The sequence below is a fragment of the Lissotriton helveticus genome, chromosome 3_1 (genome assembly GCF_964261635.1).
Source record: "Lissotriton helveticus chromosome 3_1, aLisHel1.1, whole genome shotgun sequence".
NCBI lineage: Eukaryota > Metazoa > Chordata > Amphibia > Caudata > Salamandridae > Lissotriton > Lissotriton helveticus.
In genome coordinates, this window is record NC_136061.1 from 218889047 (window position 1) to 218909537 (window position 20491).

The 20491-nt window shown below is 42.0% G+C and overlaps 1 protein-coding gene across 1 annotated transcript in view; it reads right to left on the bottom strand.

Moving 5' to 3' along the window:
- The window catches only part of TMEM120A (transmembrane protein 120A), a 256419-nt gene that overhangs the window by 78791 nt on the left and 157137 nt on the right, over positions 1–20491 (bottom strand). Inside the window, exons 6-9 of the mRNA XM_078679633.1 lie at positions 18958–19047; positions 13422–13487; positions 9682–9743; positions 7973–8065 (exon numbers count right to left, since the gene is read on the bottom strand). Coding sequence (XP_078535759.1) covers positions 7973–8065; positions 9682–9743; positions 13422–13487; positions 18958–19047 — 311 coding nt within the window. The remainder of the gene's footprint in view (positions 1–7972; positions 8066–9681; positions 9744–13421; positions 13488–18957; positions 19048–20491) is intronic.

The window sequence follows — 20491 nt, forward strand, 5'->3', positions numbered from 1 at the left end:
ATAAAGGATAGAATTGTTATGCTGTAGGAGTGGCAATTCACATTTGCCACAATAAATCATGAACAATTTGCTGAGATGATCTGGCCTGTATGCATAAACACTGATTTCGGGGCATTAGTTTGTGTGTTAATAGTAAGTGTTACAGTAGAAGCAGAAACTGGTTATGAACGAATGGACACCAACAGTTCCATTCCTTCCGCAGTGTAATATTAGTGTTTTAGGTGTAACAAGGTATTCCACCGCTGATGGTTCTTTTAAATCCTTGAACTTTTGTGTTAATTTCTCATTATTTTAGTTTTTCCTACATATTAATTAATTAATTAATTGTGGGTTTCTAAAGCGCTAGAATCGACTCCCGAAGGAGTATCTCTGCGCTGTAGACCGCTGGGGAACTCGTCCTGGCTTTCCCTGTGAGATGGTCCCTACTGGGTATCTCCAAGGTGAAACCAGGCATCCCCGGCGTATGTGGGGGGCCGTTGTGGAGATGAGGCCAGCTAATGCCCAGAGTTGCCGAGTGTGATCCCTGGTTAGAGTAGGCACTGAGGCGAGAATTATCGAGTCCGCTTACACTGGTCCACAACCCTGCCGCGTCGGGAATTGAACCCTGGTCCCGGGCCGTCCTCTGCTTCCGAGTCTGCCACCTCTAACCAGTGAGCCACACCACTCCACATATCAACATAATTTTGTATTTAAACTTTGCAGGTGTTGGCTATAGTATTCATCCAACATAGAATGTCTTTACAATTTCTAAAAAAATAAAAATCTTACTCTGAATTTAATTATTTTCAAAAATAACCCAAAATTTTGAAACTGAAAACTAAACGTTTAATTTAAAAAGTGGATTCTAGTATTTCCTCCACTGCTTCAGTGATGAAACCCCAGCCAGTTGCTGCAGCCTCTTGCCTCGAGTTTGCAGTTTTTTCTTTTTTCCTGGACCTTAGGTGATACCAACACTTTATCTCCTCCACACTCCTGTTGGTGTCGCCCATGGCTTTACTCGTCTCTTGATTACGCCTCCAAATCATTCTTTCAGTGCCCTCTGGAGTTGTAATCTTTCTAAATCACTTACCACTTTCAGCTGCACATTCTTCCACGTGAAATTTCATGTTCTTGGTCATGTTTTCTTTTCATTCGCCTCACATCTTTCTCCTATGGTTCCTGGGTTGGCATTTTGTTGCCTTTTAAAGGTTCAACAGAAGACAAAGAAAGGTCTGCTTGTCTCTATGCTCTAAATTAAATTGTTCAGGGACATTGCCTGGGTCTACAATATCATCATTTGCTACTGCTGCAACATTTGCAATATGCATGTTGATTCTCGATTTGAAACCCATATTAAATTGGAAATTGGTATTGACGGGATTCTGGTACTTTGATATAATCCCGGGGCTGATCAATAAGAAAATGTTACATACAGATATTGCTGTTTCTACATCGTCGTTATCTTTACTGAAATCAAATACTAGAATATTCTCTGCCGTGTTTCACAGAGCCCGGAACACTATTTTACATAGTTTTCTTCCACGGAAAACAGCAGCATTAGAGTCTCTGTCCATGGAGGTAATAATATACATTTACAGCAAAAGCCTATCAGAGCTCTATTTTGTTTTCTGAATGTGCATAAAAAAGGCCATAGAATATTGAAAGAGGACTACTTTGCAGCATCTGTAATGCAAAATCATTTGTTCACAGAATGTACATGAAGTAAAAAAGTAGTCGAACAGGCCAACATTGCAGGTAAAGCTAAAAGAAAACAAAGACTGACTTTTTATAGCGTAGGAGTCTCTCCTTCCCACAATGCCTTGTACTGGCAGTTTGCCTCCCAACGTTTTTTTTTTTTTATGGCTAGGTGATTCTCTGACAGTCTATAGAGTGTAACAGCCGGAGACGTGGGAGGGTGGTTTATGACTTCAATTAAGATACCTACAATTCAGAAACAGGACCACAAGTATATAACCTTTTCTTCTGCATCGTAAGATCTTCATTGATAGTAATAAATGCTAGAATGAATACAGTAGCAACCTACGTGTGTGTGTGTATATATATATATAACGCGAACTCCGCTACATGGACATCTTCCTTCCATAGATACGGACACAGACCCAGTTAGGTGATTCAGGAGTGTTTATTCACCCGTCGCCATTGTGTGCTGAGGCTCCGAGGAGCCTTGATCACATGAAATGGTTAGGAGGGTTAGTGCAATACTTAAAGTGAACAGTGCCTACAATCAGGATATCACATGATCATGGAAATGGACAACATTTCAGTATACGTTTCACATTGATACCGGGAATTGTTTATGATTCATCCAATTCTCAGTGTTTAGGAAATCAATTAGATCAACTAAAACTATTTTAAAATGTAATAAAATAGCAGCATTTTAACAATTTCATATTGGCAAAATACCATATTGACTCCCATTTCTAGACCGTATATCTTAACATACTATGCGGATAAATCCTAAACTCTCTATATGTTGATGCATTACTTCTTGTCTATACCCATATCCTGATTTGTGCTCTAAAATCTAACTTGTGCTTAAGTGTAAATTGCAATGTGCTAAATTAAAATGTACTTAACAAATGTTTATCTTAGTAGTTTCCTCACATGATTTCAATTAATACGTTTCAGACTCTTTTGATTTCAACTGAAATATTATATTCCGATTATTACTGTGCAAATTTAGCTGTTGATTTGTCAGGCATGGTTAACTGACGATCATAGGTGGACTTTGTGCAAATTACAAATTTACTATATGCATAAATAATTTCAGGTTAATAAATACTTAAAACTCAAATATAAATATATAAATAATCTGTACATGTAAACATAAATATATAAATAAATAATGTTGCCAATAAATATAGGTAAAAACTGAATATTACATAGTTATCATTGCATATATTATTCATCGAGCAGTTTGTTCCTTTACTCTAAAAGCACATATCATAATTAAATATTCTGTGTCTACCTTAAGATCATAGATACTCCTGTCCTGAACACCTTGATTGTAAAAACTGCGCTATTCACCCCAAGCATGTGTACAGATCCTCAGTTTCATTCAGCCCCGACGGAAATTTAGAGTCTAGTTGTAAAATATATCTTGTTTCCAACTTTCTAAGTTTGTTGATTCTATCTCCTCCACGTCTTCTCGGTACACACATACATACATACATATACAAGGCCATGCGCTGCTCGGAGTCAGTATCAATAACCTGGCACAGACCCTTCATTGCTTTTGACATATCATACATTACAAGATCTTAACACTGAATTTGACTAAGGCCCGGTTTTTCAAACCTCATTACCTCACATATGGCCCTATATTATATTTGTTGCATCATTAACATAGGTTTCTCTAAAGTATAGAATTCTTATGCAACTGGCATTTCCCCTAAAATATCATGAGTAACTTGCTTAGAGGACCAAGCCTGTATGCTTAAACACGGATGTCTTGACCTGTATGCATTAGTTTGCAATCCTGTGTGTTAACAATAAGTGTTACAGTAGAAGGAGAAATTGGGTGTATGGGAATAGACAACAGCTGTTCCATTTTTTCCATAATGTAATGCTGGTGTTTCAGACGTAGCAAGATCTACCAGCTCTGATGGTTCTCCCTCTGTCAGGGCATGGAGTCATATTAAGTGGCAATTGATATTATGTTGTTTGAAGGTAAAATAATGTTTAACATTTTAAATGATAAGGCTAACTTCTACAATTTATGTTCTTTATTTTAACATTTTAAATATTGTTGTTTTTTCTAAATTTTTTATTTAAACTTGTTAAGTGTTTAGGTGCCGTCTATAGTATCCGTTTTACAAAGAAAAGAAGAATCAGATTATTAGGGCTAGTTTTAAAATTGTGCCACTGGTTGTGCTGTATTTAACACCCAACATGAATTGCCATTACTTTTTTTTTTTAAAACAGATTTTATTGACTGCAAGAGAAGCACATGTTATGCAATGCTCTGCCATCCAGAGACAATCGCCCTTATCAATGTTCCAATATCAATTTCAGTCATTTTCTATAATGAAACAGTTACAAACAGTAAGCATAGCTACAAAACCCCCCGCCCCTCCTCCACCCACCCGCAAGGCCCACCCCCCCCGCGCGCCGCTGCCTGCTTTACCTTTATCATATACATCAAGTGTAATATGTGCCATGCGCACCAATGCGCCATCAGTGTTATCCTGGCTGCCGATCTATCAAAGGGGCTGGAGGGCATTGTCCTCAGGTGGCAGATCCAGTTCCAGTCCACGATAGTCCGCCCACCTTTTCCAAATTTTGTAGTACTTCCGAGGGCAGCCCCTAGCAATAAATATGGGTTGTTCCAGCCCCATACAGATGTCCAACCCATTTTTCCAGGCCATACGCGGAATTGCCATTACTTTCTTTAAAGAATATAAAATTTACTTTAAATATTTTTTTCTAAATATACATATATATGATTTTGTAAATTGAAAATTTTAAGTTTTAATTTAACTTGGTTTATTGTTGGGAGTTGAAGTGTAACCTGCTGAACCTTCTGACGCTGCCTCTTTCTGTGAAGTGTATTCTATTACTTGATCCACTGCAGATAGTGATGCTTCACTGCTGCCCCACCCCCATGGTGCTGCATCCTGTTAGCAATTTTTCTGTTGACCTGGACCTTAGGTCATACCAGTGCTCTCCTCCACTCTTCTGTTGGTGCCCCTCCTAGCTTTACTTCTTTCCTGAATATGCCTCCAAATATTGTTTTAGTGGTCACTTGAATTATGAGTGAGGTATTTCTAAATAATGTACCATTTCAGACACCCAATCTTCCTCAAGTTTTTGGTCACCAAGTTTTCTATTCATTTTCTTCACAACGTCCTCCTATGGCCACTGGCTTGATACTCTTGCCGGTCAAAAGATCAATCGAAGTCATGGAAATGTGTACTTCTCTCCTAGGCTCAAAATTAATTACTCAGCAGCATTTCCTTGTCAACGATGCCATCATTTACCGCCACCGCAACATTTGCAATATGCAATTTAAGATTTGCAATTTTGTAATCCATATCAAATTGGAAATCGATATTAAGTGATTATCTATTTGTCAATCCTCTCAGTACATAGTAGTGTGTGATTTGGAAATTGCAATTTGTTAACTATCCCTATTTTGAAATCATAAAATAGTGTTTCGTACATCAAGCCCCCAAGTCTCCTTCTCCTGAAGAACAATGATGTAACAGTTAGATCACATGCATTAACTGGAGAGCATCTGGTATTTGAGAATTTCTGGAAGGCCAACTGTAAAAAGTTTCAGCTATTTTTCCAGTCATAAAAACATGTCCCATACAGATTTTGGATCCACGTCAAGGCTCTGGGCCTGACCTGTTCTCAGAACCACAGGCTTATGCTGTCGGTTCCGCCCACACTGTGAATTTTCCATCTGAATCAGGTACTTCAAGTATGCTGAGAGGTGTTCTAAAATACTTTTAAAAACACTACTAACTTCTGACATTATTTCTCATAAGAAGGTGCTGGTAAAACACTACATATTACATGCTTCTAATTATGTTAAATACTATGCTTTAACTCTACTGTCTATTCTCCTAGTGGACAGCAAAATCACTTTTTGGCAGAGTTATTTAATCTAGGATATGAGTAACCATTTAAAGGTACTGCAGAATACGTCTAGCTGAACCTTGTAGGAAACTTGTCCTATGAACTACCAACTATCTACATTTCTAGTAAATCACACTTTCGGTGACCTCAGTGTACAGATTCTCGATTACACTAATAAATGTTTGCATAGTTTCCGATTACTGGCCTCGCCTAAGTTTGCAGAGTAGGCTACTTTTCCCACACTTATGCACTCATGGGATTGATCTCTTGGAAGTGTTCCTTTGCACTGGTAACTCACAAATATTTTGCAAGTAAATGCACATTTTGCTTAGCTTTGCCTTGCAAGCCACTCAACAAAAAGTGCAGCTGCATATATAATGCTCACAAAAGTTATGCTTTTCAAGCAAAAACCCATCCTGGGTATAACTTTGTGGCCTTTGTATATTTTTCATAGTTTTGAAGTTCAAGAGAAAAATACTTGGAACTTCACACAGGGAACCGCACAAAAAATCACACCAACACATTTTAATATAAACAAATAACACTATTTTCCTTGCAAATTATGCATAGACGGGTCTTGTATTCACGTCCATGGAAAATAAGTAGCTGAGCTTGTACCTCTAAATAACAGACCCAAAAACTACAATTATGTTGCCAAAGTAACTGAGTAATTCTCTTTGGACTACATGCATCAAAATGTAAATTGCGAATACAGAATTGTGAATTCCTGTGAAATCGCAATTAGGCAATAGCAATTTACAATGAATGAAACTCAAAGAGTTTCAGATTGCGATTCCTAGGGTGTCTCAAATCGCTCTACCCACCATGTCAGCGATTGCTTTTAAATAAATCAATCTCTTTTTTTGAAAAGCAGCCCATTTTCCTTAAAGGAAAACGAGATGCTTTACAAAAAGTAAAATGAAAAGTTTTCATTTTCATTTTAAACAGCAGGTAGTAGTCAGTGTGACCACCGTCTGCTCTTAAAAATGCTTTTACAACCATTCACAAAGGCGAAGGGGTCTCTTTGGGACCCTTTCCCATTTGCGATAGGTTACAACCTACTTGAAGTAGGTGGTAATATGTGAATGTTTCGCGATGCATTCACGGTCACAAAACATTCATGCATACCGTTGGGATTCGGTATATGGAAGGGACACCTTAAACACAGCCCTTCCAAATACCAATTCGCAAATCCATTTTGCGATTCGGTAACAGGTTACAGAATCGCAAATTGGGGTTTCCTGCATCTTGAAATACAACAGAACATACAAGACAGAATATTTCAAAAACATTGAACACAGGTCCATTATACAAATTATTTGTGTATCTCTGACTTCCACATCATTCAGTCCCCCCTACATAAATTTCTAATTGGCCCTACCACAACAGAATACAATAAAAAGACCTCTGGCACAATCATGAGCACAACACAGCACCAACGTCAAAGAATTAGCTATCTGGTGCCACCTCAACAATTCAGAGCCTTACAAATCTACAAAGCAAAAACTCTCAGGGGAAGTTAGTTTATAAATATCACAATCACATGTGTGCAAAACTGGACTCAAGTCATATCATCAGTTAAAGAGGTTATAGAACAAAACAGTCTCCTCTGGTTCAATAATGAACAACTGGACAAAATAAAATGCATGGTCAATTGGCTAAAATATCCACACTAATAATGCATTACAAGGATCCCTGAAAGGACCAGAAGAACCTGATTTGACCCATTATTCAATATAAAGCAGTACCATACAATGCAATGAAAAGACTAATGTTCTCTAACCAACTGATCACCTTGTATCCTGTTAATGAGAATCTCAGTACAGTAGAAAGACACCCAGGCCATGAAAGCACCAGGGGAGTATACTCAAGGGTTTGATATATGCTATACAAATCCTGGTAAAATAACATAACAGCATACATTGGATTCATCAAATAGAATTTCATGGTATATTGTCATAACAGAAAACTTTGGAGGAAATCATCAGTTATAGCCATTGCTGAAGATTTATTTCGTTAAGTAGTTTGTTTACAACAAAGAGGATGTTCAGAAGTCAGTTCCTGAGTTGGAGAGATTTATTCGCTAAGCTAAAGGTGGTAAACTGCATGGGAATCACTGTCTGAAATAAATAGTTGCCTAATGCTTAATGTTTCCTATGGAGACTTCTACGCCTGATTTGTGGGACACTTCCTTAACATTAATACAATATGCAGAAAAACAATTTTCCAGTAAATCAAATGATTTTGTTGTAAGTCTACAAAGGTTTTCAAATGCCACAACTCTTCCACTGCCAACGCACCTTGTGATCTGCCTGGAGGGAATGGGCTGTTTATGAGGGCATCATAGTAAATAAAGAACAAAAGATGGAAGATAACATGTTCTACTTACCCACTGTGAGATCCATATTATGCCTCTCCCCTAATGCCCTCAATCTGTACAGACAGCCGCTCTGGTAATAGTACTGGAGGAACTGAACGAAACCTGTGGGGAATCAGAAAACCAAAGTGGAAAAACCTTCTTAATCCAGCTATAGAGGTGGTTATAGTCAATATAGGGTGCTTGTATGAGCTTGGTGAGCATGCTGATAGCCTAAATCGTTGTACCTATCGCACAACTCCCAACACAGCAATTAATAAAGATCAGGACATCAGCACTGCGGAGAATGGGGGTACTTCCACCAAGTTGCAACACAGAAAATACGGTCCGCACACAACCTGGCAACCTTTCACACTTCTGAACCACTTAAAGAGGTTACCCAAAAAAAGCTATTACCACTTGAGGCTTCGTTCTCACCCCATGGAGACAGGAAACACATTTGCATGTTTAAACCCCACCTTAGAAACTCAGGCTTCTACTCAGACCCCTAAAAACAAAGAATATTCATGCATAAACTTCCTTCTTTTCACTTATTATGAATATGCAGGCTTAAACGCCTCTTAACCCTCTCAAAGCTAAGACTTGCTGAGATCATGCCCAGAAAGCAATAAAAATGCATGCAAAAACTCCTACATCAACCACTTCAAAGAACTCCTCTTCAAAGACACTGTGATGAATCGACATGCATATTGTCTCTTGTTACCCACTCATACTGCGTCCCCTGGGAAACAGCACACAATGAAAGCACATACTTACACTCTTCCTCATCTGCCTCACAGCTAAAATTCAATGTGATGAGCAATACGTTCACCCACCCAATGTCAAGAAAGCAAACAATGAATGTGCATGCATACATTCAAATTCTCACTATTCAATGTTTTCTCCCAGAGGCACTCTGGACAACAACTATGAGCCTTCTACAAATCACTCAATGGTATCTGCCTGGACAGTCAGTAAAAAATGTAATGGTGTGTATGAACTATGCATAACCAGTCAAGGCCACCTCTACAGCAACCCACTCCTCTCCAGTAATCCACCGAACAAACAATACACAGTTCTTAACTCTTTTAACCTCTGAAGATGACTTCCACACTAAGGAAGACTAAACAAATGGATGCGCCTTCCTCCAGCAGCAAATGGCAAGTTATCCATTCTCCATGAATCAACGTGAAGTACCTATCCTCAATGCATTTTGGTCTACTGCCCTTCGTCGGGGGTAAATCTCACTAGTCAAATAAACCAAAACTCGTCCGTCAGTTGCTGTTGGAGGTAGGTCGGAAAAGGCATCCAGTTGAATGTATTGGTTGAACATACAGTTTTGAAGATCATAAATATGCACATTGGATTAAAATCACAGAGTAAAATTGTCAAAGTCGAGTCAAGACTGTTTATTACAATACAATTTCTCCTATGGTATTGCAGCCTGGAATACCAGACGAGGTGCCAGCTTCCTGTTGCATAAACATCAACATGCGTAATGAGGGAGGGCGATACCGGGGTCGCACACCAAACTATTGCCATTGAGCATTTTAACATGGATTGAAATTTAGGGTGAACGATTGAGATGAATACTGCTATTTCTTGAAGTTTATACATTAGTGTAATTTGCAATAAGATGGAGCTAAACTTCAAGACCGTAGAAACCTTTTTACAGTTGTCAATCTAGCTTCTGCCTACAGGACATTCTCTTAATTTACTGTGTGTATGCAAAAATGGCTTACTTTGGTACATAGAAAAGGAGAGGTACTGGTTTCGAAAGATCTGGTACATTAAACCATCTGGCCTGAAAGAGGGAACACAATATATAGGATTAATGCAAACCAAAACTTCTCAACTTTCCCATTCTCCAGCATCTGCTCTGGTATTTACATCACTGTTTATAATAGAAAATGCTTACTATTGAGACTGTCTCATTGCTGGTATTTGCAAGCACATGTTTATCGACAAGATTATAGCTCGTTTTCTGCATTTTTCTATTTACTGCAAAAGGAAAAGTACTATTGCATCCCGCAGCATTGACAATACACCTGCCCATACCAATATCACCAGATGTGCAAGCAAACATTTTCAGCTTTCCATGCTTTTCTGAGAAAGATGCACTATTTTGTACCTTAAAAAAGTCAAGAGGCTGAAACATGCCAAAATGCAGTGCTAATGAGCAGACCCATGGGGATCTTTGTTGACATTCTAAATTAGAAGAAAACTTTTCAAGTGACGATGGCCTGTGGGAGCATTCTTTCTTCTTTGCTTGCTGCCCTTGTCCCCTCTGCCCCAGCTCTTACAAGTTTGTTCCACCTTCTATATATCACAACAGAGCTAAAACGATTTACCCAAGTAAATAGCCTCTTTGCTAAGCTCCCAAAATATAGCCAGGCATAGCCTATAAAGATTTGGCTTTGCCATAACCCAATACCTAATTAACATGAGATTGCATGGCTAGCGATGGACTTTCTAATGAGGCAAATAAAATGTCGATAGGAAGAAAACAGTTTATCATTAAGAAGTTTTCTGTTGGGTCCCAATCAACTTCTTGAGAAAACTGACCCAAGTAGATCTGCTCTCAGTCTTGGCATGCTTTGATCATCTGCATGAACCATAAACAATGCCCATGTGCTGATATATTAGGAGGGGTACAGCCTCACAGATCTGACTGAAGAATAACGGAACATCTACCAACCCAACCATTAATAATAATAATAATTAATTGCCAGTGACCCTGTTACAATTTCTTACAAGAAACATTTTAGCTAACTCCAACTATGCAACTGTTCTTAGTTGTAAAACTTGTGCTTTGGGAGCTTTACGATGATGGCACAAAACTCTTCTAAAACCCTTGCAATCATAGTCTATTAGTAGAAAATAAAAAATACCCAACTTTTAAGATCCTTTCACGTTGCTAAAATGGCAATACCAAATTTACACTTTTTTTTTTTAAAGACTTTTATTGTACCTTATTACCAAAACACAGCATTTGGCCTACAACCCGATGCAAGGGCCGGCCGCGAATTAAATCCAAATCCACAGTCAATCGACCTGGCAGAACAAATGTCCGTAAGTAACAGCATAATGTCACACCAAGTGAACAGTAATAACGAATGTCATGTAGTACCATCATATAGGATACAATCAGTCAAAGTTTTTGGCATAAACAAGAACAACTAAGTACCGCAACAACCCCCCTCCCTGAGCCCCCAAAAACCAAGCAGGTCATCAGTCAATTATGCAGCATAGAACAGCAGAGCAAGATAAAAGTCATCCAAGGCCTAAAGGAGGTATCAAAACACTTAGCAATCTGGTGATGAAGTTATACACAAAGCAGAAGCGTTCTGTAACGGAAAAGGATTTATCCCAGAGATCCGAGTGCGGGTCTATGAGCTGCCAATGCAACCCTACTATGGATACCTTCCTTATTAGTAGACGCATCCTATGTCATTCACACAACCCGACATTGGCCTTCCAGACAGTCAAATCACCCATCAAGCTTTCCAGCCTCCGATCCCGCACAGCGTAGGACATTTTAATGATCATCCTGCTTAGATAACATGTATGCGGTGTAAGGCCCCCAGACATCACGTGGACACGAAACTGCAGGTAACTTCATAATAACAAGTCAGTTGATCGCAACAATATGCCATATCCTGCACCCATTCTTTGATGACTGGCGCTCGTCTTCCACCCCAACACACAGCCACCTTACGCTTAGCAATCTGCAGTGCTAGCACAACCAAGCGTCTCTGGCCAGCCGGCACCCCAGAGGCCATCCCCAGTAAACATAAGCGTGGGTCAGCAGCAATTGCAATTGACGTCATTTCAGAGAGCGCCGTCGTTACAGCCAACCAGAACTCATGCACACGAACACACCCCCAGGCCAAGTGGAGAAAGTCCGCGCCCTCCAGTCCGCACCTTACACAATCAGACGATTCTCGCAGACCATACCGAAACAATTGTACAGGCGTGTAATACCATTGGTGTAAAAACTTATAGTGGAGTAGGCGTAAATTACCATTAGCTGCAAAGCCGCCAGTCGCAGAACAACATTCAGACCACTCCTCATCAGTCAACGGTTCAGTCAAACAACCATCCCACCTGGCTTTAGCAGCCACCCCGTCTCCACCCTCATCAGGCGCGATATCAGTTTCACCTGATCCGTCGTCGTATAGAGCAACTGTAAGGCACCCAGCACCGGCGGCTCATCCGGAAAAGTAGGATAAAGAGCACGCAGAGCAGCTCGCAGTCGGACATACACAAATGTGCCCATGGTTGTGTTAGACACCCGCGCCACCATATTCTGCAACGATAGAAAACGAGCCCCCGGAAAAACATCACCCATAGTGTGTATCCCGGCGTCCTGCAGCAATTGTAAGGCTCCCATTTCACTTGAGACCGATATATCTGTGTGATACAGTAATGGCATACCCGGGGCAAATAGCGGCATGCTATGCGAACGCTTGCCTAAGTTCTCCCATGCCTTAATTGTACATTGTACCGTATCCACTTCCCCTCTGTCAAACACCGTATGCGTATTCACGATCATCGCCTTTAAAGGCAATGGATGCACTGCGCTCGCTTCTAGTGCTACGTGCGGTGTAAACGGCGGCGCCGACAGCCAGTAGATAGCAAAATGCGCCTGAGCGCACAGATAATATAGTCGCATGTCCAGCACTGCATAGCCTCCCAGCTCATAAGGCTTAATTAATATATCCCATTTCACACGCGGCTTCTTTCCGGCCCATGCCAATGTAATTAACAAGGACTGCAACTGTACAAAAAAATGCGACGTCAGGGCGATAGGTACATTCACAAAATAATACAGAAATTTGGGAAGGACCACCATTTTGATCAGCGACACCCGATCAGCAAACGTAAGTGGCAAGCGAATCCAGCGGGCCACCTGATCCTCCAATTTGGAGATAGCCACACCATAGTTTGCTCTAATCACCTCGTGGGAGTCCCGGTGCATCCAGACCCCCAGGTAACGGACAGGTTCCGATGCCCATGCCAGCGGAAATTCCAGTGGGAATGGCTGCGTGACATCTGTAAGAGGCAATAGTATGGATTTGTCCCAATTTATAGACAAACCAGAATAGTGCGCAAACCTAATGAATTCTCACAGTATTCTTTCCAAATTTCGAGCAGGTTCCCTCACATACAACACCATATCGTCGGCGTACATTGATACCGCCAGAGATCTTAGAGGGAAACGCAGTGCGGCGTCCGCATATCTCTGTCTCAAAATGCACGCCAAACGCTCCATCAGTATCGCGAACAGTAAAGGTGATAGAGGGCAACCCTGCCTAGTCCCCCTCTTCACCTCAAATGGTGCAGACACATGACCGTTCACCCGTCCAAATTTACACTTTAATTTAATTCAATTAATTACTTCAATTCCTCATCCCCATATGATTGTTCCGGATGAGATCCTGCTGAAAGTGGAATGAATCGACAGACTGTAGCAACTTACCAGGTCAGCATGACACCAGACAAAAAGGTGGAAACGTAGTGATTCAGGACCCACCAGCCCTTGATTCTGAAAATAAAAACACAATCAGAAAATCCAAGACCATAATTCTAGTCTGTATAAGAATCAAGGGATGTCATTGTTTTACGCAAACTCAACCTGTTCGGGCACTCTACCGAATTCAATGTAAATTAATGTCTGATAAGTCACAGGGCTCTAAAAGTAAAATTGATTTGGGATGACCCGATTCTTTGAATTTGTTAACCAGACAAAATTATCATGCCTGTTATGGTTTACAACTCAAAATGAGAATATAGAACTATTGGTGTTTTGCGTCAAATACTTATATACTCATAAATCAGAAATCTAGCTTCAGCAATCTGGTGTTCTACAAGCCTATTAGTTGGATATTAAAAAGACACCTACACCAACATTTGTTTATCAGTAAATAGCCTAGCACCTTTTTCAGGTTGTATTTTTACATCAGTAAAAGGACATCTGGTGAATACCGGAGGCAAAGCCCTCTCCTGTGTATGTCCACTCTCAGCACCTTCTGTGAGGCAATGAAAGAAACATACAAGTAACAGACTGAGGCCATGGCTGAGATTACACAAGCAGTTTAAAAAACAAATGTTTGAAAACTGCCTTTCAAGGACTCTTCAAGACATGCTTTTTATACTGCAGACACAATCTTTCATTCCACCATAGGAAGGCCAAGGAGTGGGTAACACCCCAGGACATGCTGGGGCATGCACACTCATACTTGTAGTGGATAAAGTAAAGTTACACACCCCAAAATGCAAAATTCTGTTGGGTTGGCTTAAAGCATTAGTGACTGTCATCTATAGCGCTTTGATGTGCTCAGCCACCCACTCAGACCAAATAAAGAGACCAGACAAAGAGATTAATCGCTGCTACCAGGACCAACTCAGTGTCTTGGAAAAAAATCAATTTGGCTCTCATAGGTTTTAGTGAATTCTTGACACACTGGCTGGTATTTAGTTGAATAGCAAAATAAATATTTTGTATACCCAAAAATCAAAATATTTATTTTAAGGGGGTTTACCCGATGTGGCTCTTTGAGATTTCTTCAAAATAACATTTGGTGTAAAAAACGGCAGTGAAGCAAACAAAAGTAGTAGTTTATGGAAGGTAAAAAAACATCAGATAAGAAAAGGAGCATGCTAGAAATCAAAATATTTAAACATGTTACCATCGCTGGTGCTAATTGTGCCTTTACCGATACAGAAAAGGGGGTGGTGATGAACAGAGTGTCTGAATTAAGCAGACCACTCTTACCCAGTCCAAAGATCAGGGCTTGATCCATCACCGTTATTTATCTCACTGCCCCATCCCAGCTCAGAACCTGGCTATATGCAAATTAGTCTGTCCCTGGCCCAGTGCATCATGGGAACAGGGCAGACCAAACTACCAAGCCAATTCTTCACCAGAAAGGAGACAAGCTACCGGGGACCGGTTTCTGGCATTTCAGCCTCTTCGGCCCGGCTTGCTTGAATCCTGATGGAGCAGCGAGAAAGGGACTCATGTCTGAGTATACCCTGCCACACCTATAGTGGCCAAAAACGATACAGAAAAGGGGGTGGTGATGAACAGAGTGTCTGAATTAAGCAGACCACTCTTACCCAGTCCAAAGATCAGGGCTTGATCCATCACCGTTATTTATCTCACTGCCCCATCCCAGCTCAGAACCTGGCTATATGCAAATTAGTCTGTCCCTGGCCCAGTGCATCATGGGAACAGGGCAGACCAAACTACCAAGCCAATTCTTCACCAGAAAGGAGACAAGCTACCGGGGACCGGTTCCTGGCATTTCAGCCTCTTCGGCCCGGCTTGCTTGAATCCTGATGGAGCAGTGAGAAAGGGACTCATGTCTGAGTATACCCTGCCACACCTATAGTGGCCAAAAACGATACAGAAAAGGGGGTGGTGATGAACAGAGTGTCTGAATTAAGCAGACCACTCTTACCCAGTCCAAAGATCAGGGCTTGATCCATCACCGTTATTTATCTCACTGCCCCATCCCAGCTCAGAACCTGGCTATATGCAAATTAGTCTGTCCCTGGCCCAGTGCATCATGGGAACAGGGCAGACCAAACTACCAAGCCAATTCTTCACCAGAAAGGAGACAAGCTACCGGGGACCGGTTTCTGGCATTTCAGCCTCTTCGGCCCGGCTTGCTTGAATCCTGATGGAGCAGTGAGAAAGGGACTCATGTCTGAGTATACCCTGCCACACCTATAGTGGCCAAAAACGATACAGAAAAGGGGGTGGTGATGAACAGAGTGTCTGAATTAAGCAGACCACTCTTACCCAGTCCAAAGATCAGGGCTTGATCCATCACCGTTATTTATCTCACTGCCCCATCCCAGCTCAGAACCTGGCTATATGCAAATTAGTCTGTCCCTGGCCCAGTGCATCATGGGAACAGGGCAGACCAAACTACCAAGCCAATTCTTCACCAGAAAGGAGACAAGCTACCGGGGACCGGTTTCTGGCATTTCAGCCTCTTCGGCCCGGCTTGCTTGAATCCTGATGGAGCAGTGAGAAAGGGACTCATGTCTGAGTATACCCTGCCACACCTATAGTGGCCAAAAACGATACAGAAAAGGGGGTGGTGATGAACAGAGTGTCTGAATTAAGCAGACCACTCTTACCCAGTCCAAAGATCAGGGCTTGATCCATCACCGTTATTTATCTCACTGCCCCATCCCAGCTCAGAACCTGGCTATATGCAAATTAGTCTGTCCCTGGCCCAGTGCATCATGGGAACAGGGCAGACCAAACTACCAAGCCAATTCTTCACCAGAAAGGAGACAAGCTACCGGGGACCGGTTTCTGGCATTTCAGCCTCTTCGGCCCGGCTTGCTTGAATCCTGATGGAGCAGTGAGAAAGGGACTCATGTCTGAGTATACCCTGCCACACCTATAGTGGCCAAAAACGATACAGAAAAGGGGGTGGTGATGAACAGAGTGTCTGAATTAAGCAGATCACTCTTACCCAGTCCAAAGATCAGGGCTTGATCCATCACCGTTATTTATCTCACTGCCCCATCCCAGCTCAGAACCTGGCTATATGCAAATTAGTCTGTCCCTGGCCCAGTGCATCATGGGAACAGGGCAGACCAAACTACCAAGCCAATTCTTCACCAGAAAGGAGACAAGCTACCGGGGACCGGTTTCTGGCATTTCAGCCTCTTCGGCCCGGCTTGCTTGAATCCTGATGGAGCAGTGAGAAAGGGACTCATGTCTGAGTATACCCTGCCACACCTATAGTGGCCAAAAACGATTGCACCATCAGGATTCAAGCAAGCCGGGCCGAAGACGCCTGAAATGGCAGAAACCGGTCCCCGGAAGCTTGTTTCCTTCCCAGTGTAAGAATTGGCTTTTGTAGTCTGGTCTGCCCTGTTCCCATGATGCACTGGGCCAGGGACAGACTAATTTGCATACAGCCAGGTTCTGAAACTGGGATGGTGCAATGAGCTAAAAAACGGTGTTGGATCTAGCCCTGATCCCTTGACTGGGTGAGAGTACTCTGCTTAATTCAGAGACTCTGTCCATCACCACCCCTTGTTGTAAATAATTTTGTCCACCCTAAGCGTGGAAGGGTATACTCAGATGTGAGTCCCTTGCTCATTGCACCATCAGGATTCAAGCAAGCCGGGCCGAAGACGCCTGAAATGGCAGAAACCGGTCCCCGGAAGCTTGTTTTCTTCCCAGTGTAAGAATTGGCTTTTGTAGTCTGGTCTGCCCTGTTCCCATGATGCACTGGGCCAGGGACAGACTAATTTGCATACAGCCAGGTTCTGAAACTGGGATGGTGCAATGAGCTAAAAAACGGTGTTGGATCTAGCCCTGATCCCTTGACTGGGTGAGAGTACTCTGCTTAATTCAGAGACTCTGTCCATCACCACCCCTTGTTGTAAATAATTTTGTCCACCCTAAGCGTGGAAGGGTATACTCAGATGTGAGTCCCTTGCTCATTGCACCATCAGGATTCAAGCAAGCCGGGCCGAAGACGCCTGAAATGGCAGAATCCGGTCCCCGGAAGCTTGTTTCCTTCCCAGTGTAAGAATTGGCTTTTGTAGTCTGGTCTGCCCTGTTCCCATGATGCACTGGGCCAGGGACAGACTAATTTGCATACAGCCAGGTTCTGAAACTGGGATGGTGCAATGAGCTAAAAAACGGTGTTGGATCTAGCCCTGATCCCTTGACTGGGTGAGAGTACTCTGCTTAATTCAGAGACTCTGTCCATCACCACCCCTTGTTGTAAATAATTGTGCCTTTACGGCACTAATGTACACATGCACTGTACACACAATCAGTTTCTATAAAAGACATGTTTATGTCTGTAACTGAGAAAATCTACAACTTTCTATTAACTTCAGAACTGCCCAGTAAAGGAAACAGTAAGGACATTTGTGTAGGTAGGGGCTGCATAATGCATTTAGCCTGAAAGAGTTTTAATGGCAATGGGTTGACATCAGTGTAGGCTGCGGGGGGTCGTGCTTATTCAATATGTAGCTGTGAGGTGACTGGAACTGTATGGCCCCGAACTAGGGGTCTGGAGGAGGCCGAATGCTAACCGCGAAGGTGCAACGCAAAGACCCTTCTAACTTTCAGGTTGGGAGAATTCTAATGAGGAAGACAGTTGTGCTTTCCTGAAACAGTGATATTCTTCTGTTTGTCTTTATCCAGATCATTACAGAAAACAATAAAGGAATCAGAAATATAATGTGTAATGCAGCTATTTTAACTCCAGGCAACACTAAATATTTTCAGCCTATGAGTCCATTTGCGGTTCTAATGTTCTGGCATCAGCTGGTACATACAAGATGAAGAATTTCGTAGATGATGTGGAAACAGCTTTGGTAGATTATTGTATCTATGCCTCTCAAAGCAATAAAGTCATCCCCAAGTGATTTTAACAAATTTATTGCAGCGATTAATGTTTCACTAATGGCTTTTATGCATTGTTGACTATTTAACTTCCTATGTATATTTTGATTTTAACTTGGGTAATATTCTAGCCTAGCTGTTTTAGTTCCATCTCTTATATTGCTACCATCGAGCCTGAGCTCTCCTGTGGCTAACAAGACTTATACATTCAGTTTGACAGTGGGGAGACGCTTAGTGGAAGAAATGCAAACCACATAAATGTGACACTTCAAAATATACAGATTTACATATTTTCTGAAATAATTCACACACTAAATGTCTGTTTATACGACTGCATTTAGATATTTTTTATTAACTATTTGTGAAAACTTGACTTGAGAAGGAATCCCTCACACCACAGGTGCTACCCTGAATCTCAGCCAATGCCATTCTTAGCCCTAATGGCTACTCCCTCTATCCTAGATAGGCAGGATGAAGATGCAAAACAACAACCTCAGCCTTGGTAAATGTAGCAAACTACCAAGAATGTCAACTCTGAAGCGCTTTCCAGGACTTGTTGCGGAGGTTTCCAGGTCAAACATCAGATGCGTTGAGTTTCCATACACTGCGGCATGTATCTTACCTGGAACCGTTGTTGATAAGAATACTCTCCCGGATGGTAAGAGTGCAGTAGTACCAGACCAGGAGGAAGTTGAAGAGTGCATCTGTCACCCTGTAAGAAAGAGGGCGACACATTGGTTGAAAGAAAAAATATATAAGGAAATGGCAGCAGCTGTATTACTTGATCTCTGGAGTTTCGCAAACAGTAACAAGGAGCAGGCAAAGGATGATGGGGGGTGGGTTAAGCGATAGTCTAACTATTCTATTATAAGCCGAAAAACTATAGACTGAGAAGTTGTGCTGATATATGTTTACAATGTACGTTTGAAAAAGATGAACATATAATAGAAAGGGAAACAACCCATAGGGTCAAAGTGGGGTAGCACCATTATAAACACTATCTTTTCACCAGTCGCATTTCAAATATACATGGCCAGGTTGTGTTTGTTGTGTCCGCCCTGTTGCAAGTTGCAAGTTGATGGTCGGACCGCCATTGCACTGTTGCAACCACCAGGGATCTCGGGACACAGCAGTCTTGAAGTTGCAATATGCCTGGCTGGACCACTGTGGTCCCGCCAAGCACATTATGAGTTTCCTCTCTGCCACAGTTTTCATGGCGGTTCCCCGTCCATGAAAACTGTGGTGGAGAGGAAACAAAAGGGGCCCTACTCAGGGCCGTGGGGTGCATGCAGGGGGCACATGTTGTGCCCCCCCGTGTGCATGCACCCCAGTAACTGCACCAGTCCATGCCGTGCAGGTACTGCCTCTGGCATTGCCATTGCGGTGCCTATTGCATAGGCACTGCTGTGGGAATCCAAAAGAACTGCCAGTCAGTGACTAAAAAAGTCATAATTGGGTATGCAGTGTGCACATGGGTTTGGCGGTGCGCGAGTGGTCGGTGGTCCCGCTCCCACACAGCCAAACTTGTAATCAGGCTCTAAGTAGAGTTGTTATTCTGCAGCTGTAGCAGAATGTGATTAGATCGGTGTTTTATTATTTAAACAATGTCTGTGTTCGAGGAGGTGAGAGACACTCCGTACCGGAGTTATCATGAATGCTGCAGAGAGCTGTAAATGAGATCCAGACCCACAGGTCCGACATTCATCGTAAGTGTAGGGTCTTTCCCAGCCTGGGTACCTGTCAATGACTACACCACACACGGAGCTTGGAATTAACTGTTTTTATTAGTCTGCGTGTAACTGCAAACTCAATATTCTAAAACAAGCTTTCAGTGTGTTCTGCTCTGACACCTATGGCAGAGGTCTACAGAGCCTGATAGGAGCCAAAAGTGCTCAGTCATAAAACTCGCAAGACACTACATCTCTCCCCTTGTTAAATATATATTTCTTTTATATCATACACACACACACACACAATGACATCTCTTCAATCAACCTTGTTGGCACTTTAATTATTCGACCTGATCTAGTTACGGACAGCTGGGAGCTGTCATCTTCAGTGTCAGAGAGTGAAGAGGTAACAGCAGTCACTAAGTTTTTCAGGTTTTGTCTTTTCTTCACCATCTCGATCAGAAGACCGATGAATCAAATGGCAAA